General features: G+C 28.5%; 5 protein-coding genes across 6 annotated transcripts; 3 read left to right on the forward strand and 2 right to left on the reverse strand.

Annotated features, from left to right (window-relative positions):
* Nucleotides 1–720: 720 nt before the first annotated feature.
* On the forward strand, nt 721–11,740 carry Nf1 (neurofibromin 1). Its single transcript, XM_075823264.1, has 7 exons — nt 721–1,746; nt 1,833–2,012; nt 2,092–3,144; nt 3,380–10,225; nt 10,294–10,394; nt 10,466–10,605; nt 10,661–11,740. Exons 1-7 carry the CDS (start codon nt 1,543–1,545, stop codon nt 11,197–11,199), a joined length of 9,063 nt encoding a protein of 3,020 aa, XP_075679379.1. The 5' UTR covers nt 721–1,542; the 3' UTR covers nt 11,200–11,740.
* A 51-nt stretch (nt 11,741–11,791) lies between these two features.
* Nucleotides 11,792–13,049, forward strand: LOC113797201 (LETM1 domain-containing protein 1). Its single transcript, XM_027347544.2, has 2 exons — nt 11,792–12,771; nt 12,845–13,049. Exons 1-2 carry the CDS (start codon nt 11,895–11,897, stop codon nt 12,928–12,930), a joined length of 963 nt encoding a protein of 320 aa, XP_027203345.2. The 5' UTR covers nt 11,792–11,894; the 3' UTR covers nt 12,931–13,049.
* veli (L27 and PDZ_signaling domain-containing protein veli) lies at nt 12,937–14,020 on the reverse strand. The gene is made up of 2 exons (XM_027347545.2): nt 13,791–14,020; nt 12,937–13,724 (listed from the first exon to the last, which is right to left on the reverse strand). Exons 1-2 carry the CDS (start codon nt 13,886–13,888, stop codon nt 13,217–13,219), a joined length of 606 nt encoding a protein of 201 aa, XP_027203346.2. The 5' UTR covers nt 13,889–14,020; the 3' UTR covers nt 12,937–13,216.
* Nucleotides 14,021–14,038: 18 nt separating this feature from the next.
* Nucleotides 14,039–16,066, forward strand: LOC113797196 (activin receptor type-1-like). Its single transcript, XM_027347538.2, has 3 exons — nt 14,039–14,269; nt 14,326–15,651; nt 15,727–16,066. The coding sequence occupies exons 1-3, from the start codon at nt 14,171–14,173 to the stop codon at nt 15,892–15,894; spliced, it is 1,593 nt and encodes a 530-aa protein (XP_027203339.1). The 5' UTR covers nt 14,039–14,170; the 3' UTR covers nt 15,895–16,066.
* Nucleotides 15,684–20,736, reverse strand: IP3K1 (inositol-trisphosphate 3-kinase-like protein). 2 transcript variants are annotated; one of them, XM_027347539.2, is made up of 4 exons: nt 18,313–18,337; nt 17,565–17,770; nt 16,630–17,442; nt 15,684–16,573 (listed from the first exon to the last, which is right to left on the reverse strand). In XM_027347539.2, exons 1-4 carry the CDS (start codon nt 18,320–18,322, stop codon nt 16,169–16,171), a joined length of 1,434 nt encoding a protein of 477 aa, XP_027203340.2. In that variant the 5' UTR covers nt 18,323–18,337; the 3' UTR covers nt 15,684–16,168. The 2 variants fall into 2 exon arrangements, with proteins under 2 accessions (XP_027203340.2, XP_027203341.1); XM_027347540.2 differs by lacking the exons at nt 17,565–17,770; nt 18,313–18,337 and adding an exon at nt 20,090–20,736.
* Nucleotides 20,737–21,479: the final 743 nt, after the last annotated feature.

Here is a 21,479-nt window from a genome sequence, read left to right on the forward strand (position 1 = left end):
TCCGGATTTGTTTTGTCAGATCCCGTAAGTCGCCGACACATTGATGGGCGATTTGTTTTTGTTTGCTCCAAAATTTTTTTGAAAAATTTCAAAAAAACACACGCATTTTTCATTGAGAAAAAATGCAATCAATGTTTTTTTTTCATTTGAAAATTGACATGGAATTTTTCAGATATAAAAAATGGTAATCTGTGTTTCATCAAACCACCATGGATACACAAATGAAACAAAACTATTTTTTTTTGAAAATTTGCGCGCGCAAAAAAAACATGTTGAAACTGGAACTAACAGAAAAAGAAAAAAGAAGTAAAATTTATGAATGAAAAACAAACTGTTGTCGAAAAAAAACAAAACAACAACAACAAAGACGACCGTAATATCTATATAGGTCCCAGTCAGTTTCAACCACTACCAAAATATATTTTTTTGTTCCAGAAACAAAAACCAAAGAAAAATGTCTCGAAGAAAACCAAAATCTTTCTTCCAATTGGAATCTTTATGTGAATACAGGGTATGGATGGGTAGTAGTAGTCAATGATATAGTAGAGTATGGTATCATGCACCCACATTCTATATATTCTATTTGGTGGGAGGGAAAGTGGGTGGAAAAAAAAGTAGAAGAATAAGAACAACGTAGAGAGAGAGGGAGAGTGAAGATTCTTTCGTCACATATCCTTCTGATGATGATAACAACAACAACGATGGTAAAAAAAATCATCTGTTGTTGTCGTCGTCGTCGTTAATGGTCGAACGATAATCATTGCTGCTGCCATTTTTTTTTTTATTTCTTCTTCTTCCATTTCACAATATCTTCGGTCTTCAGGTTCTTTCTTTAGTTCGGTTTTTTTTTAATCTTCTTTGAATTGTCAATGGTGGTGGTGGTGGTGGTAGTAGCACAGTGTGATTCTTTGGTCGATCCATTCATCATTTGATCGGTTTTTTTTTAATTTCTGCTTTCGTTTTTTTTCTTCTGGTTGTTGTTTTGGATATTTGTTGTTGTTGTTGTTGTTAAAGGATTCTGTATATGTTGAGTGTGTGAAGAATAAAACAAACAAAATCGACATATTCCAACAAAAATTTTCTCTGGATAGCATCAAAAATTCCAGAATCCGGATAACGGTTGTGATATAGTTGGCCCAATTTCTGGATTGTTGTTGTTGTTGTTCTATTCTTCACTACTTCTTTCAATCGAATATTCTGTCATCCTCCATATCGTCAATTTTCCTCTCTCTCTCTAACTATCTCTCTCCAAATAAATCATTTGATTGAAACTGTCATCATGTCAGCAAATAATGATCATCGAATATGAATCGAATCAAAATTCAAATAACGATTATGATGATGATGGTCATCATGATCATTATGAATATTTACATTTCCTGATCTATTTATAAAGCGAATTTTTGTTGTTGTTGTTGCTGTTGTTTTTGAATCTCAATCCGAATTTTTTATTTTATTTATCGTCTTTTGAAATCAATTTTCTTCGTAATTTTCTTCACTTCACTTCACTTCGCTTAAAAAAGTTGTTGAAATAACAAAAAAATGGCCAATCAAAAACCAGTCGAATGGGTTACATCCCTATTATCAAGATTTGAAGAACAATTACCATATAGAAGTGGTCCACAAACAAGCCAAACAAAAGTTAATGTTGAACAAATTAAAGAAACATTAATACAAATTTCAAAAACGAAATTTTCATTAGTTATTTCTGGTTTAACTAAAACATTACATACTGTTAATGAAATGGTAATCAACAAAAGAAACAAAATGAAATGATTTTAAATCAAATGTCTAATGTTTTTTGTTTTTTGTCCACTTTTTTCCAAAAATAGTTCATTTCACAACGATCTCAAATACATGGTCCAATACAGCCAGAATTTGAAAGAAATTTTTATGAATCACAATTATTATTATTGGATACATTGGAAAAATGTTTAAGTATACAGCCAAAAGAAACAACACGTTATGATGAAACAATGAATGTTAAGGCATTATTAAAAGAAATTTGTCATGTAAGTAATGTGAAGTTATTCAACAAAAAAAAAAGTTTAATAATAATAATAATTTCATTTGAAAAACAAAAAATTCTAGTTTATTGAATCATCAAATGATAATATAATGGCTGCACAGCTTAAAGTTTTAGCATCAAAAGTACTATTTTCACTTAGTTTAAATAATTTTAATGCTGTTTTTAGTCGTATATCGGCTCGATTACAAGAATTATCCAATACATCGGAAGAAAATATGGATTTTATTGATATTGAATTAATACAATATATTAATGTTGATATAAATCGTTTATTGAAATTATTATTGGAAATTAATCTAAAATTTCGTTCATTGAAAAAGAATGCACATTATATTTTATTGAATAATGTTGAAAAAGCAATTTGGAATTGGATTGAAACATATCCACAAGAATTTATGGAATATCAATGTAGACCAACTGAAGAGCTAAGCGATTGTTGTGATAAATTATTTGAACATTTAGATTTATATGCTGAAAATAATAATAAAAGAAAAAATTATGTTTGGCCATTACAAATATTATTATTATTACTTTGTCCAAAAATATTGGAAGAAATTGTTAATGCTGATAGTGGTGCACCATTTTCATCTCGTCATCAAAGAAAAAGAAATTTTATTGAAAATGTTAAAAAATCATTAGTACCACATAGTTCAAGTAAACAATTAACTGAATCGGCTGCTATAACATGTGTAAAATTATGTAAAGCATCAACATATATAAATATATTGGATAGTAATAATGTTATATTTACATTAGTACAATCAGTTATAAATGATCTTAAATTATTATTATTCAATATTAAACCATTAATACGTAGTCCATCAAATATATATAATGATGTTGAATTAATGATTGAATGTTTTGTATCAATATTTCGTATAACACCACATAATAATGAAGCATTGAAAGTTTGTTTAAATCCAAATGGTCCATCAATGTATCATTATGTACTTGTTTGTTCATTATTTCGTATTATTGTACAACCAAGATTATCATGGTGGCCAAAAATTGATATTATTTATAATAAAGCACCTGAATTACGATTTATGTTTACAGAAACATTGATTAAAGCAACACAAGGATGTATATCACATACACCATTACGAATGATACAGGTAATTTTTTTTTTTAATTTTTAAAATGAAAAAATTCTCTATTCTCTATTTCTTGTTTGCTAATAAGTTTCTTTTCCATTTCATTCTTTTCTTCTTTCCATTTCATTCTCTGCTTTGATTCTTTTTCTTCATTATATCTTTGAAATTTCTGATAGCTTTGTCAGGTTTGATTTTTCTTTTTAAAAATGTTTTTCATTATTAAAAAAATCCTCGCTTTTTTTATTATTCATTTTAGAGTTTTACATTAAAAGAAAAAGTTACTACATTAAAATTTAAAGATAAATCTTCGGAAGAAGGATTAAATTTTAAAAATCTTTTATTATGGATGGTTCGTTTGATTCGTGTGAATCCAATATTAATGTTAAATAATCAAGGAAAAGCTGGTCATGAAATTCAAAGTAATACACTTGAATTAATCAATGGTCTTGTATCGTTGGTTCATCAACCATCAATGCCTGATATTGCACAAGAAGCAATGGAAGCATTACTTGTTCTACATCGACCTGAAAACATTGAACTATGGAATCCTGAAGCACCAATCAATACATTTTGGGATGTTTCATCACAGGTTCTGTTTTCAATTTCACAAAAATTAATTCAACATCAAATTGTTAATTATACAGAAATATTAAAATGGTTACGTGATATATTGAAACAACGAAATTATTTCTTATTACGGCATAAAGATTATGCAAATCTTGGTAGTCATGTTGCTATTTGTAAACAAGCACATATCAAACTTGAAGTTGTATTATTTATCTATTTATGGTCGATTGATATTGAATGTGTTTTGGTTGCTATGTCTTGTTTTGCATTATTAACTGAAGAAGCTGATATACGTTGTGGTCAAGATGATCTTACGGCTACTTATCTATTACCAAATTATCATGTTTATCTTGAATTAGCTAGTGCAAGTACAATTCTTACAACTGGTCGTGCTGCATTACAGAAACGTATTATGGCACTATTACGTAAAATTGAAAATTGTACACAAGGTTGTTCACAAGCATGGGAAGATACATTTTTAAATTGGGATTCAACAACTAAATTTTTAGTTAGTTATCCAAAAAGTAAATTAGGTGATTCTGAACAATCAGATAGTTTACATCGAAATGTTTCAAAACGTCGTGCATCACATCAAAGTACTGAACATGAATTAGAAGATCAAATAAATGAATGGGCAAATATGACTGGATTTCTATGTGCATTAGGTGGTGTTTGTTTTAGAAAATCTGCCAGTAAAGCATCATCATTTGCTGTAAATATTATACCGGATTCGAATAAGAAAAATCTGGTGCTACCAAATGTTCATGATTCATTACAATATTGTCCGGTTACACAATTTGTTGGTGTTGTATTGAAATTACTTGTTTGTCATAATGAAAAATTTGGTACACAAATACAAAAACATGTAAAAGATTTATTGGCACATGAAATGTCACCAATGTTATATCCAATATTATTTGATCAGATAAAAATATTGATTGAAAAATTTTTCGATTCAAATGGTCAGGTAATTGTAACCGATACGAATACCCAATTCATTGAACATATCATATTCATTAAGAAATCAATATTTGAAAATAATGCCGAACATACAACAGAAAATCTTGGACAAACAACCAGTATTGAACAGATAATGTTGGCAATTGTACGTTATGTTCGTCATTTAGATTCAAATAATAATCATCATATACATATCAAGAATAAAGTTTGTCAATTAGTTGAAGCAATGATGGCTCGTCGTGATGATTTATCATTTAGACAAGAAATGAAATTTCGTAATAAACTTGTTGAATATTTAACCGATTGGGTTATGGGAAATTCACATCAAATGCAACCAACTGTTTATACTGATTTAACATCATTATTAAGAGATTTAGATCAATCTTGTATGCAAGCTGTTGCTGCATTATTACGTGGTCTACCACTTCAACCAGAAGAATCTGATCGTGGTGATTTAATGGAAGCAAAATCACAACTTTTTCTTAAATATTTTAGCTTATTTATGAATCTATTGAATGAATGTAGTGAAGTTCTTTCTACGGAAGATAGTGTTTCAAATAATTCAGGTGAAGCAACACGTTGTACAGTTGCTGCTGCACGTTTTCAATCATCAACATCAACAAAATTAAGCGAATTACGAACATATACAATACAAGCTATGTCAAATTTATTGAGTGCTAACATTGATTCAGGTTTAATGCATTCCATTGGTCTTGGTTATCATAAAGATCTTCAAACACGTGCTGCATTTATGGAAGTTTTAACAAAAATTCTACAACAAGGTACCGAATTTGATATGTTAGCCGAAACTGTATTGGCCGATCGTTATGAACAACTAGTTCAATTAGTAACAATGATTGGTGAAAAAGGTGAATTACCAATTGCAATGGCATTATCAACAGTTGTTGTTACACCACAAATGGAAGAATTGGCACGTGTATTTGTTACATTATTCGATGCTAAACATATGTTATCATCATTATTATGGAATATGTTTTATAAAGAAGTTGAAGTATCTGATTGTATGACAACATTATTTCGTGGTAGTAGCCTTGGTAGTAAAATAATGGCATTCTGTTTTAAAATCTATGGTAGTACATATCTGAAAAATTTATTGGAACCATTAATCAAACCGTTATTGGATTCAGCACCAAATACTAGTTATGAAGTAGATTCAGCAAGATTCGATGATACTGATAATGTTGAAACAAATCGTAATAATCTAATGGCATTAACACAGAAAATTTTCAATGCAATTATTTCATCTGCGGATAAATTTCCATCACAATTAAAATTAATGTGTCATTGTTTATATCAAGTATTGAATAAACGATTTCCAAATTTTCCACATAATATTAGTGCTGTCGGTACGGTTGTATTTTTACGTTTCATAAATCCAGCTATTGTATCACCATTTGAATTGGGAATTATTGAAAAACAACCGGCACCAAAAATTAAACGTGGTCTAATGTTGGTATCGAAAATTCTACAAAACATTGCTAATCATGTTGAATTTAGTAAAGAACAACATATGTTATGTTTTAATGATTTTCTTCGTACAAATTTTGATGCTGGAAAACGATGGATCTATCAGATTGCATCCGAAGTTGAAATAGTTGAATATCAATCTAATCATAATATATCATTTATAAGTGATGCAAATGTTCATGCATTACATCGTTTATTATGGAATCATCAGGAAAAAATTGGTGATTATTTATCTAGTTCACGTGATAATAAAGCAATGGGTCGTCGACCATTTGATAAAATGGCAACATTATTAGCATATCTTGGTCCACCGGAACATAAAACTATAAGTGAATCACAATGGAATTCAATGGAAATGACATCAACAAAATTCGAAGAAATAATGGCCAAACATAATATGCATGAAAAAGATGAATTTAAATCGATAAAATCATTGAATATTTTCTATCATGCTGGTACATCAAAAGCTGGTAATCCAGTTTTTTATTATATTGCCAGACGATATAAAATTGGTGAAACAAATGGTGATCTTCTAATATATCATGTTATATTAACATTAAAACCATTCTGTCATAAACCATTTGAATTGGTTATCGATTTTACACATACTTGTGCTGATCATCGTTATCGTACAGAATTTTTACAAAAATGGTTTGTTGTATTACCGGAAATTGCATATGAAAAAATTGTCGCTACTTATATTTATAATTGTAATAGTTGGGTAAGAGAATATTCCAAATATCATGATCGTTTATTAATGCCATTAAAAGGTAGTCGAAAATTAATATTTGTTGAAAGTGCACAAAAATTAAGTGAATATATTGATATTGAACAACAAAGATTACCTGGTGCAACATTATCATTAGAAGAAGATCTTAAAGTATTTAATAATGCATTAAAATTATCACATAAAGATACAAAAGTATCAATAAAAGTTGGTCCAACTGCCATACAGATTACATCGGCTGAAAAGACAAAAGTTTTAGGTATACCTGTATATTTAAATGATGTTTATTATGCATCTGAAATTGAAGAAGTTTGTCTTGTTGATGATAATCAATTTACATTAACTATTGCAAATGAAAGTGGTCCATTATCATTTATACATAATGATTGTGATAGTATTGTACAGGCTATTATACATATTCGTACTAGATGGGAATTATCACAACCAGATTCGGTTACTGTTCATACTAAAATACGACCAAAAGATGTACCGGGTACATTGCTTAATATGGCTTTATTAAATCTTGGTAGTGCTGATCCAAATCTTCGTACTGCTGCATATAATTTATTATGTGCATTGACCGGTACATTTGATTTGAAAATTGAAGGACAATTACTTGAAACAGCCGGTCTTTGTATTCCATCAAATAATACAATTTTTATTAAACAAATTAGTGAAAAATTAGCTATGAATGCATCACATTTAACACTGGAATTTCTTGAAGAATGTATACAAGGTTTTCGATCATCAAATATTGAACTTAAACATCTTTGTCTTGAATATATGACACCATGGTTACCTAATCTAACTAGATTCTGTAAACAAACTGATGATAATAAACGTCAACGTGTTGCAACCATATTGGATAAACTTATTACATTAACCATTGAAGAAGTAGAAATGTATCCATCAATACAGGCAAAAATCTGGGGTAATATTGGACAGATATCCGATCTTTTGGATCTTACATTAGATAGTTTCTTGAAACGATCAGTAACTGGTGGTCTTGGTAGTTCACAAGCAGAAATTATGGCCGATACAGCTGTTGCGCTTGCATCTTCAAACGTACAATTAGTTGCAATGAAAGTAATTAGTCGATTATGTCGTGTAATTGAAAAAACCTGTACATCACCAACATCAACATTGGAACAACATTTAATGTGGGATGATATTGCTATTCTTGGTCGTTATTTATTAATGTTATCATTTAATAATTGTTTAGACGTTGCCAATCATCTACCATATTTATTTCATATTGTTACATTATTAGTTCATATTGGACCAATATCATTACGTGCATCGATTCATGGTTTAGTTATCAATATTATTCATTCATTATGTACATGTACAAAACCATCATTCAGTGGTGAAACACAACGTGTATTAAGATTAAGTTTAGATGAATTTAGTCTACCGAAATTTTATCTATTATTCGGTATTAGTGATGTTAAATCAGCAGCTGTCACTGCATTTCGTACACATCCAACTTTAAATTATAATCGTCATTATTGTACTGATCGTCATTATAATAATCTTACACAAGATCGTGCTATTGCTGCTATGAATGAAAATTATGATCGATTACCATTAAATTCATTAGAAACAATTACTGATGCATTATTAGAAATAATGGAAGCTTGTATGAAAAATATACCCGGTTGTGATTGGTTACAACGTTGGACCGAAATGTCAAGATCATTTGCATTCAGATATAATCCTGCATTACAACCACGTTCGATTATTGTATTGGGTTGTATTTCAAAATTTACAACCGATAAAGAAATTCTTGGTTTGCTAAGAATCCTAGTGAAAGCATTAGAATCATTTCAAGATCTTCAATTAATTGAATCGATTATAATGTGTTTAACACGATTACAGCCATTATTGAATCCAGAATCTCGTATACATCGTGCATTATTTTGGATTGCCATATCAGTATTACAATTAGATGAAATATCATTATATGCATCAGGTTTAGCATTACTTGAACAAAATCTTCATACACTTGATTCATCATCAACATTTGAAATGAATACATTAAAATCAGTAATGATGGCTACACGTGAACCATTAGAATGGCATTTTAAACAACTTGATCATTCGGTTGGTCTTAGTTTTAAATCAAATTTTCATTGTGCATTAGTTGGACATTTAATAAAAGGTTTTCGTCATCCAACACCAACAACCGTTTCACGTACAACACGTGTATTAAATATGTTATTGGAAATTGTTGCTAAACCACATAAACGTGATAAATTTGAAGTTAATCTTGAATCAGTACCATATTTAGCTGCATTATTACCGGTTACTGAAGAAGTTCAAAGTAGAGTTCATCTTCGACATCGTGTTAGTCGAATGATTTTGGATCGTACATCATCGAAAAATTATACAACAACAACAACAAATGAATTACAAAATCCAACAACAAATTCATCTACACAACAATCAACAAATATTAATGGTACTAATAATACAAAATTATTGAATACAACAAATATATCATCACCAGCAACAATGACTGTACAAACATTAGCACCAAGTCCATTATCATCACCATCAACATTAATGAATTTACCATTAAGCAGTTATATAACACAACCACATAAAGTAATGTTTGCTCAAACACATACACAATATTATACAAATTCATCGATATCATCGAATCCAAATACACCGACAAGTATTAGACAAAAATCAATTGATTCAAATTCAATAACAACATCAACAACAACATTCTATACAAATCAACAATCAACATTAACAATTGGTAATAATACATCAACAACAAATACAATAACTAATACTACAACCGGTACAAAAATAATTACAAAAACACCATTAAAACCAAATCTTTCAAATAATATTGCCGTTTATTCATCATCATCAACAACAACAACAACAACAACAGCAACAACATCAAATTCAAATGTCAATTCAAATTCTCAATCATTAAATGTTGATGATAAACATTGGAAAAGTTTAGATAGTGAATCAATAACATCAGTATATAGGCCATTATTTCGTACACAACGTAGTAGTTCAATGCCATCACCAAAAATTAATAATAAAAATGGTTCAGAATCATTTGATGATAATACTTGTGGTGATGATCAACAACATCAACAACAACAACAATCGATAAAAGATTCATCTGAACAAAAATCAAATGATCATCAACAAAATAAACATCATATTGTTAATGAATTACATAATAATACTGCTATTGTAAAACATGATCAAAAACAACAAACAACAACAAATCGTAAATCAAGATTATCCGTATCGAATGAAAATAATATACTTTTAGATCCGGATGTATTGATTGATTTTCAAAATCAAGCACTTATATTAACCATTTTGGTAAGTTCATTTGTTTTTTTGTTTTGTAAAATTGAATTGAAAAAAATTTATTTTGTAAATCCAACAAGGCAACATTGGTACGAAACACTACAGATGAATCAGAGATGCGTATATTATATGAATATTTGGCTGAAGCATCGGTTGTTTTTCCTAAAGTTTTTCCTGTGATGTAAGTTTATTTTTTGGATTTTTTTTTTGTTTGTTAAGAATTATTACTAAATTTCATTCAATTTTAAATAGACATTCATTATTGGATTCAAAAATTACAAGCGTATTATCATTATGTCATGATAAAGTTATATTAAGTGCTGTACAATGTATTATACATAATATGGTACTTTGTAATGAAGAACCACAACAACAATCACATTGTTTACAAAGTATGTTATTTCCGTTATTGTTTCACACATTTTAATTTCTGTTTTTTTAAATTAGCATTCGGTTTTGGTGGACTATGGAGATTTGCCGGACCATTTCTTAAATCCGAATCCAATCTAGATAATGCTGAATTATTTGTTAATTGTTTAGAAGCAATGGTTGAAACATGTTTAACTGTTGATGAAAATGAAAATGATATTAATAATGAATATTTAAGTGAATATTCAAGTACATTAAGTTTAACATCAACAATGAATTTAAGTTCATCAATATCATCGGTTACATCACCAAAAGATGAAAATGATTATCATCATAATCATCAAAATAATATGCCAAATAATATTTGTGATATAAATAATACTTTAATAATGACCACTACATTATCATCAACATTGACAACGACATCGGCTGTAACGCAACAACAAATACTTGCTACAGCTAATTCATTTAATAATTTATCAATAAATAATCGTAAAGAACCGACGACATCATCATCATCATCGACAACAATAATTAAGCATAATTCATCAACAACATCATTAACAAATACACTTTCACCACAGAATAGTTTTAAATTTAAATCAGGTAAACGATAAATCCACTACTGTGTGTGATGGATAATGATGTGTATTTTTTGATGTAATCTCAACTTTCTTTCATTCATTCATTCTTTATTTGTCGAAAATGACAATCAAAATGCCATTCGATTTATATGATATTATTTTTTTTTCTTCAATGTTGTTTTGGTTTGTTGATGTTTGTTTGTTTGTTAATGTTAATGTTCTTTTTTTTCTCTCTCTCTTGAAATCTCCTGTTGTTTTCTTACACAGACTCTGTTATTATTTTTTATCAATTTGAATATTATTTTTTGACTACAAAATACCTATAAATAATTCCATTGATTTGTGTATATTCAATACAAAAAGACAAAACAATTGAAGCCATACAGCCACACCAATATTTGATCGAATCATATTTGATACCACTATTATTATTATCATCATCATCTTGACAGGAATTATTTGTTAATCATTCAAAATTTATTTTCATTCTTTCATGATGATTATTATAATTATTTTATTATTTTTTCCTATTTTCTTTTTTGAAATGAAATAAAATTTTTTCAAAAAATTGAAATTTTATGATGAAAGATGGAAGCACTTGGTTGAAAAAAAATTGTCCTCGAAAAAATCGAATCATCTGCATCGACATGTGATGCAATCATGTTTGAAAAAAAAAATTTTCTAGTCTTTTTGGATTCTGTTTTTTTTAAAATTATTAGTTTAAAAAAATGTCTAAATTAACAAAATCATCATCTGTGATTAAACCGTTAAGTGGTTTCAGACGTTATTTACTTGATAAAATTCGTTTATTAATCAATCGTTATGAACGATTAATGTTGACAAATTTTCCATCTACTTATCGAATGTTACAGATGTTTACAGTCGGTACTAAAGAATTTTCTTATGATGTTTTTGAATATATGCGAATATCCAAAGATTTGGCTATCGATAAATCTGTTCAAGATCTTACCTATAAGGAATTGATGATTTATATGAAAACACCAAAAGATATACGTAAAATGACACCATTTCTATTGATTACAGCCTTACCATTAGCACAATATGTTAGCATACCATTAGCATTTACATTTCCTAAACAATTATTATCATCACATTATTGGACAATTCAACAGCGAACAAAATTTTCTATCGATGATCATCGTCGTAAACTATATCATTATCGGCCATTATTTCGTAGTCTACAAAAACGTCTTGATTCAATCGAATCACCTTATTTACGGGGAAAATGTCGATACGTTTTTACACGATTAGGCAGTGGTACACATCCAAATGTTGATGATATTATACATTTAAAACCATTATTCATTGAACAACCATTTGGTCTTCGTTCATTATCACAACAACATCTAGTCCATCTTTGTCGAACACATGGTCTTCGACGTTTATTTCTATTCAAACGACGTAGTCTTTTTCAACATATAACATTCATACAGGCAATGGATTCACATTTATTCGATAGCGACCTTTCATTCGAACAATTACGACAAGCTTGTTTTCTACGTGGTCTAAATCCAATCAATCTAACACAACAAGAAATGTTTGATTGGTTACAACAATGGCAACAGATATCAAAAAATGTTGACGGTATGTTTTCATTCATTCATTCATGATTTTCACTGGATTTTCATTTTTTCTCTTTTCCCAAACAAACAAACAGATCATACCATTTCCTTATTGTTACATACACCATTATTTTTGGCCTATAATCATCCATCCAATTGGCGTCTGATTTATTCATTATAATAATGATAATCATTTGAAAAAAAATTTGTTATTGTAAAAGTGATTGTAAATTTTTTTTTGTTTTGTTTTGTTTTTCTAAAATCCCTGGTTATTATATATGAAAATTCGTGTAAATTCAATTCAATATAATAAAATTAAATATAGAGTTAATAAAAATTTGAAAAGAAAAAAAAATTGATAGTGATTGTTGTTTGGTGAGATGGACGAATAAGTGAAACAATTACAATAGAGAGAAAAAAATGATGAACATTATTGAAATTGGAATTCATTTATAAGATATAAATTATTATTTAAATTTACGATGACGAATTCGTTGTTTATCGAAACGCATTTCCATTTCTTCCAATACTTTAGGTGAATATCTTACTACTAATGTTACCTTATCGATTGCTGATTTTAATAATTCGACAACTTTTTCATGTGATTCATTTTCAACATTAACACCATTTACTGATATTAATTGATCACCACGTTTTAGGCCACCATGACGATCGGCAACACCATCAGGTATAATACGTGATATATAAATAGGTGTATTTTGTTCACGGCCACCCATTACATTGAAACCAAGTCCTTCATCGGTTTTAGGTAGTTCAACAATTCTTGGATGTGCATGACCTTCGGAAGCAGCAAATACGGCAATAGTTGCTTTTGCTGTTGCTGAAGCTCGTATATCTGGACTACCGGTTATATCAACCGTTTCATATACACGTTCATAAACTTCACGTACGGCATTGAAAAAATCACTTTCAAATATTTTCTTTAATGTAACCAATTTTTCTGGTGATGAATTGCTAAAAAATAAAAACAAAACAAAAATATGAATTTTTCGCAATTTGAAGTAAAAAATTGATACAAACCTTGAAAGCCAGGCATTATATTCAACTTTTTGTAATTTATCAATTAATTCACAAGCTTTTTTAATATCATTCTCCAGATTTAAATGATCTGAAGCCATTGTAAATTGTCAAAAATTAATTGATTGCAACAGAAGCCAGCAACCAAGAAAAAAAAACAAGCTCAAAACATCAAACAAAATTATTCTGTGTTTTGGAATGTTTGGCCTATTCATAAAGCACATGACACAGATAATATCGGATTCAACCAATCAGTGTTCAGGAATAGGGTAGATCTGGAATGAATGATGAGCCTTATTTTTAATACCTGCTGCTCTTGTCAAATAATGATTAGCCTGTTGCTTTGTTTTTATTTTCGACTTGATTGATTTGATGATTGAAATATGTATCTAATTAAATGTCATTTTTGTGAAGATGATGATTGTTTTGATGAACAAATTGCTTTAAATCGAGAACATTTTTGTATTAGTAAAGTGGGCAAGGTAAGATTATTTTCGAAATTTTTAGCTGACAAATAAATAAATATCGATTTCTACAGTGTTTTACATCGGTCGATCTTCATGATGAATTTACCAATTATAAACGTGGTTGTGTTCAAGATGATCTTTCCTGTTTACCACGACCACAAACGGATGATAAAAATCGTCTTCATCATATTAGCAATGATATTGATGCTTATATAAAATGTTGTTCACAACAATACTGTAATGATGATAAATTTGAAATCGATAATGATAGTTATAATGAATTCGAAACAAATGAATCATTACATTTTTCAACATTTATAATTATCATTATGACCATTTTATCTATCGGTTTTATGGCATTTTTAACATTTTGTTACATTCGAACAAGACGACGTAAAAAATCGATATCGAATGGAAATGATGATCTGGATTTGATGGAAAAAATGCATCTTAATAATGATAATCATCGTCAACAACAAACATTAAATTCACAATATCGATCACCTGAATTGAAAATATCATTACCAGGTGATAGTACATTAAGAGCTGTTGAACAATCATGTTCATCTGGATCTGGTTGGGGTCAATCAGTTCTCACACAACGTACTGTTGCCAAACAAATAACATTAATTCAATGTGTTGGTAAAGGTCGATATGGTGAAGTATGGAAAGGTCTTTTCCATTATGAAGCTGTTGCTGTTAAAAAATTTCTATCACGTGATGAAGCATCATTTAATCGTGAAATTGAAATCTATACACTTTCAAATCTAAATAAACATGAAAATATTCTTGCATTTATTTGTGCGGATGTTACATCGGAAAATTCCTGTACACGTTTATGGCTTGTCACTGCTTATCATGAACTTGGTTCATTATTTGATTTTCTTAGCCAAAATTTTCTTACATTGACCGATATGCTTTCTATAATGACATCGATTGCATCTGGTCTTACATATTTACATACGGAAAATTTTGGTACCCAAAAAAAAGTTGCCATCGCCCATCGAGATATTAAATCAAAAAATATATTGATGAAAACACGATCGGTTTGTTGTATTGCTGATTTTGGTTTAGCTGTTACGAAACAAAAAACCGGTCTATTAGATGTTGGTCGTAATAATTATCGTGTTGGTACAAAACGTTATATGGCACCCGAAGTATTGGATGATTCATTTGGTAAAGATGATTTTGCTGCCTATACACGTGCCGATATCTATTCATTTTCCTTAGTATTATGGGAAATTTTACGCCGTTCTGATCAACCACCATTATCAAATTATGAGGTACCATATCAATATCAAGTACCTTCAGATCCAAGTTTTGATGATATGCGTAAAATTGTTTGTGTCGAACAATTTCGACCAGAAATTCCATTGCATTTAGAAATGAATGCTGAGGTATGTTGATATTTAAAAGAAAACAAATCAAATAAACTTGAATTTTTTTTTATTGAATTTCATACAAACAAACAGATGCCATCATTACAATCAATATGTAAAATTATACGAGAATCGTGGTTAAAGAATCCATCATCACGATTGAACGCATTACGTATCAAAAAATCTTTGATTAATCTTATGTCTACAAAAATGACCAACAACGTTAATGATAATAATAGTGAAAACAGTATCAATCAATAAGTGATCGTAACGAACAAATCTGCCATTAAAAATGAACGTATTGATCATTTTATAATCATGATGTGAATGAAAAGCAAAAAAATTTAAAAAATTGACCTATATGTACAAATTCATTCAATCATTTTTTTTCATTATTTCTTTTTATATACAAAAAAAAATTTTGATGTCTTTTTTTCGTGTATATGGTAAAATATAAAAATACTGCCATGAAAATTATATGCTGTATGTATATTGAGGTATGTTATGGTGTTTATTGTTTTTTTAAAAATCATGGTCAACATGATTGCGACTGATGATTTTTTGAATGATCCAAAACTTTTGTCAATATGTGGATAAGGTTATCGAGACCGAATAGATAACCATCTTCATGATTACCAGGTTGCCAAGAATCTCTATGATTTATCTGACAATGTTCAGGAATTCGTGATGTTTTGGCAAAATCAATCATCCATACACCGGCACGATCAGCCGTATAAATTATCAATAATGATGATCCAATAATTTCATGGCGACGAAAAAATGGCGATGATTCAAAATATTTTCGTAATAATCGTAAACGAACAAGAATTTCACGACAAACTGATTTTTTTGATTGAAAAAATGATTCCAATATTGTCTGTACGTCCGATTCGGTTTTGATTGTGTGTAGATTTTTATTGTGTTTAACATTGTTGCCCACCTGGAAATCAAATAATTAATTAAAGTCATTCACATTTTAAAAATCCTGATATTCACCTTATATCCTTCTATTCTAAAACCAAGATTAGACGATGAACTAAGATTCTCACGAAACATCATATATCTTAGTTTAGTAACAGATTTTGTTTCATGTTCTTCGGCAGTCAATTGGCTAGGATCTAATCGTAACATTTTTTCATATAAATCACTTCTTGCTTTTGAATTATTTACTTCAGATTCAAGAAATGTTCGTGTACCCATTTTGATATCCATTATAGATGCATCTTTGAATGGATATAGGAGATCTTCAATTTCGATAAAATTATCGCCTTTGTATTGAACATTGCGATAAAATTTGGGTATCATTTCAGCGATCGGTTCAACACTTAATGCTTCATAAACATCAATTTCTGTTGAATCGGGTGAATGTTTTTTCCATATAGTACCGGGTCCGGCTAATGCAAATGAATCTTCATGACCAGACAATTGTATCCATTGATGATCAAATAAATCTGGATTTAAACCGGTCGAATTGAATGCAATGAGATCAATAAGATTCTGTTGCAATATATCGAATTTATTCGGTTGATGATGATGATTATCGATTATATCAAAATTATTCGACATTTGCAATTGATTATTATTTTGTTTTTGCTGCTGTAATTGTTGTTGTTGCTGTTGTTGTTGTTTTTTACGTTGTTGTTCTTGTAAAGAATATTGAAATGCATCACGAGCCAATTGTTGCCAACGTAACCGTATTGAATGATTAGATCTTTTATGATGATGATGATTAAGATTAAGATGATGAAGATGATTATGGCCATTTGTTATTACATTATCATCACATCGATCATTATCATTATTGGTATTCTAAAATAGAAAGAGAAACAAAAATATCGAATGGATTAAACAATATGTAACATTTAAATAAAAAAATTTTGTCAAAAAAATCGATGTTCAAAAATATTTGTTCATTAAAAAAAAATTAATACCATAAAATTATGTAATAATGAACAATGATTCGACCATGTAGCTATAGCAACAGCAGCTGCTGCTGCAGCTGCAGCTGCAGTTGTCATTTCACAATTAGATTCTGTAATAACTAATTTTGATGACGATGATGATGATGATGATTTTGTTTTAATCTGTGTAGGTTGACAATGCTGTACGATCATCATTGTTTCAATTTTGTTACTGGCTGTAGTTGTTGGTTTTATTATCAAGGAATATTATTTTTTCGCAGAATTGTTTTTTCAATTAGAGAGAAAACAAAAAACAAGAGGGAGAAAAGTAAAAAATAAAATAAAATTTCTTCGGAAAAAAAATTAGAATCTTCCTGTTTCACATTATTCAATACAGATGTAAAAAAAATGAAATAAACGATTTCAATAAATTGAAATTGATTGTTCGATGTGATAATTTAACGATGACGATGATCGAATTCCGCAAACGTGAAACAACAATATTCACAAAAAACAAACACACACAATAGACATTGCAAGCAAGTAAGCAAAAAAGACAGAACAGAACATCAACCACAAGTTTATCTCACATGAATAAAATTGAAAGAAACGAAACGACAATAATGTTATGATGAAAAACTTGAAAATCAAATTCAATGAAAAATAAAAAATAAAAAATAAAATTTTTGAGAAAAAAGAGAAAGAGAATTACGTGACTAGAGACTGTATATATGTATTTATTATCATCATCATCAATATCTATAACAAGCTTTATTACATCTTTTCATTTTTGTTTTGTACTAAAGAATGAAATTTATTTTTCAAAAAGACAAACAAACATAATCAACAACATCATACATCATCGACGAATAAAAATGAAATAATCATAAAGATCAAAATAATTTTTCAAAAAAGATTCAAGTAAAAAACATTCAATTTTTTTTGATGACGAAAGACGAATTTTTCTAATTTATTCAAATAGAAAAAAAAAGTATGATCAGGTTCAACATCTCTGGATATATTATCCATTGATGATGATCACGTTTACACAACAGCAATATTTCAACAGCAAAGTGAATGTTTGTTTGAATGAGGTGGTATGTAATGTATTTTTTTTTCAAATGAAAATGATGATGACCAATATTAATTTAATAATCAGTATAACGGCTGGTTGTTGTTGTTATGTGATTGAATCAAATAATATTTAGGATACGCCGATTACAGACGAAAAAAAAATAAATAGATTTTAATGGTCATTTTAACCTTCGAAAGAAATCGACAACAAAAAAAAATTTGTATCGAAATGAATGAGAACAGCGAACATGACTTTTTGCATGTTTCTTTTTAAAATTCATTTTAATCATGAAGGAAAGCTTTTTTTGTAAAGGTTCATCATGAAAAAATTAGTCATTTACACATGGTTTATGTATAAAAAAAATTGTTGCAAGGTATGACATTAATATATATTGCATGTACACTGAACTTTTATGCAACAAACAAACAAGAAAATGAAGAAGAAGAAAAAAAAATATATACAACATACTTCATGTATTACAATCTATTAAAGCAGTATATATTTATGACGATGTCTAAATGAAATAATGTCAATAATATTTACCGATAATGTGAATTAATTAGATAAATAAATAAAATTGAAATAAAATGATGTTGTTTATGATGATGAATTATTACGTCAATGAATAAATCGATATGGGGGGAGGAAATAGAGATAGAATGAAACAAAACAAAACGAAATGAAATGAAATTTTTTTTTTTTTTTTTTTGACAACTTATCACAAACATAACAAATTGTCCTTCGAACAATAATAATAACCAAAGAAGAACCATCATTATACACCACCTACACTAAATTGAATACAAATAATGATTGATGATTAAAAGATAATTGGAAAAAAATTATATCCAATATTATATGATAATAAATGTGAACTATTTTCATCTCCATTGGTGAAAAAATCAATAAAAATTGATCATAATAATAATTTAATGAAATCGACATATACAAACACACAGTTTTTTTAACCAAATAAAAAAAAGAGTTATTTGTTCATATGTTTATTTATTGTTTTTTTTTGATTGACAGACCAAATTTATATAATGTTGATAATGTCTAATGTGGTAACAACCAAAAAGACAATGATTGAGTGAAAATGAGAGAGAGAAAGAGAATTTCTATTACTTTTATTTCAGACAAACTAAATATAAAATTTTCAAAAAGAAAAAATAAAATAAATTTAATTGCCATAGCACCTCTATTTATTATCATGAATAGATTACGTCAATCAATTGAATTTTTTTTATTTTCAATCATAAATGTTTGATTATGTTGCCGTCGATCAATCACATTGATTGACAAATAAATAAAATACCTTCAAACAAACATTATTATGTTAAAATTAGATTCGATTGAAATATTATTTTTAAAAAATGTTGCAATCGATATTTTGTTTAATAAATGTTATTGTTTATGGTTGATTGAGAAAAAAAATCCAATTAAAACAAGTAAAAAAAATATGAATGAAAAACAAACATACCTGTATAATGTATGATACAAATGATGAACTATAGGTGACCGGTGGAAATTCAGTTAATTTAATCATTTTTTCTACCCAAAAATTGATTGATTGATTGATTACTTTTTTTGGTTGCAAGAATGGATTAACAGTGAAGATACACACACACACACACAAACACAGAAAAATTAATTACAAATTTGGATTGTTGAAGTGAAAAAAAAATCTACAAAACAAAATTTTCAATAACTGCGACACAATTCATTATGATTCGATGAATTTTTTCTTTTTTTTTGGTTGCATTTTTGAAATTTTTTTCATTTTTTTTTCTTCGAAATATGAACTATACGGTTGACTAGATTAGCATAATCATCATCACCAATGATGATGATGATTATGATGGATGATAATTATTATCAAATAATTGATGTTTTGGATGGATTTTAGTCTCTAATTTCACGGAAATTTTTTCATCATCTTTTTAAAAATATATCCAAATTGATGATTATATATGCAGCCACTTATTTGTTTATTCTATTTTCACTTTAATTTGATGATAAAATGAATGGAGAACGTTTTTTCTTGATTCAATCAGTAGCCAAAATGAATTGAAATTTGACTAGACTTTTTTATCCACACACTACAGTAATTTCTCGTGGACGATATTGAATTATTATTTTTTTTTTTCGTTGCTGATAAATGGGTGGATAATAATCACGAAAGGAAAAAGGGGCAAGAAATCACAAATTTTTAAACAAAAACGAATGACGACAATGATGATGATGATGATGATGATGATGATGTTGAAGTAAATTGAGGGAGGGAATTGGAAGAGAAGAAGAAAACAAAAAATTATGATAATTATATTTCCAAAATTTGATAATTGCTCAATGTGCTTAATTTTCATTCTTTCATTTCGTTTTTCTTTTTTAAAAATTGAATAAAATCAAGTGATTAAATAATCTCAGCTAGCTAGCTAGCCAGCCAGTAGCAACAGAAATGATTACTTTTCACATTATTTACTTTTTGCTAAAACGGATGATGATAATCGAGTGTTGAAGAAATTATCTTTATTTCACATTTAAAAAAAAACAATTTTTGAAAAAAATTTTTTAGTTTAATCGACTCGATTAACACAGAAAAATTATCAGAATTTTTTTTTTTTGCTTTCGTCTTTAATCGATGTTTGTTCGAAAATTCATTCGAACAACAACAACATTCGATACAGGAAACAGGATAAAGGAAAGGAAAGGAAAATTCGAAGGATAGCCTATCGATATTATCGATTATTCCTCATCATCACAAAACAATCGAATGATAATTCGAATGTTTGTTTTTTAAAACTTTTAAAACGTGAAAAACATTTAAGATTAGAAATTTGAAAATAAATAAAAATCAAACCTATTCAACA

Source organism: Dermatophagoides pteronyssinus, unplaced genomic scaffold, assembly GCF_027571235.1.
Source record: "Dermatophagoides pteronyssinus isolate colony J.1.1.1.1 unplaced genomic scaffold, Derpt_VIB-CSIC_2022.12 sq0025, whole genome shotgun sequence".
Lineage (NCBI taxonomy): Eukaryota > Metazoa > Arthropoda > Arachnida > Sarcoptiformes > Pyroglyphidae > Dermatophagoides > Dermatophagoides pteronyssinus.

Bases quoted from the DNA above. Each gene is read 5' to 3' on its own strand.
- Nf1 (XM_075823264.1), top strand. From the start codon at position 1,543: ATGGCCAATCAAAAACCAGTCGAATGGGTTACATCCCTATTATCAAGA. The intron at 3,145-3,379 runs GTAATTTTTTTT...TATTCATTTTAG, and splicing joins CACCATTACGAATGATACAG to AGTTTTACATTAAAAGAAAA. The intron at 10,395-10,465 runs GTAAGTTTATTT...AATTTTAAATAG, and splicing joins CCTAAAGTTTTTCCTGTGAT to ACATTCATTATTGGATTCAA.
- LOC113797201 (XM_027347544.2), top strand. From the start codon at position 11,895: ATGTCTAAATTAACAAAATCATCATCTGTGATTAAACCGTTAAGTGGT. The intron at 12,772-12,844 runs GTATGTTTTCAT...ACAAACAAACAG, and splicing joins GATATCAAAAAATGTTGACG to ATCATACCATTTCCTTATTG.
- veli (XM_027347545.2), bottom strand. From the start codon at position 13,888: ATGGCTTCAGATCATTTAAATCTGGAGAATGATATTAAAAAAGCTTGT. The intron at 13,725-13,790 runs GTTTGTATCAAT...TTTATTTTTTAG, and splicing joins TATAATGCCTGGCTTTCAAG to CAATTCATCACCAGAAAAAT.
- LOC113797196 (XM_027347538.2), top strand. From the start codon at position 14,171: ATGTATCTAATTAAATGTCATTTTTGTGAAGATGATGATTGTTTTGAT. The intron at 14,270-14,325 runs GTAAGATTATTT...CGATTTCTACAG, and splicing joins GTATTAGTAAAGTGGGCAAG to TGTTTTACATCGGTCGATCT. The intron at 15,652-15,726 runs GTATGTTGATAT...ACAAACAAACAG, and splicing joins ATTTAGAAATGAATGCTGAG to ATGCCATCATTACAATCAAT.
- IP3K1 (XM_027347539.2), bottom strand. The intron at 17,443-17,564 runs GTATTAATTTTT...TTTCTATTTTAG, and splicing joins CATTATTACATAATTTTATG to AATACCAATAATGATAATGA. The intron at 16,574-16,629 runs GTGAATATCAGG...TTTGATTTCCAG, and splicing joins TTAGAATAGAAGGATATAAG to GTGGGCAACAATGTTAAACA.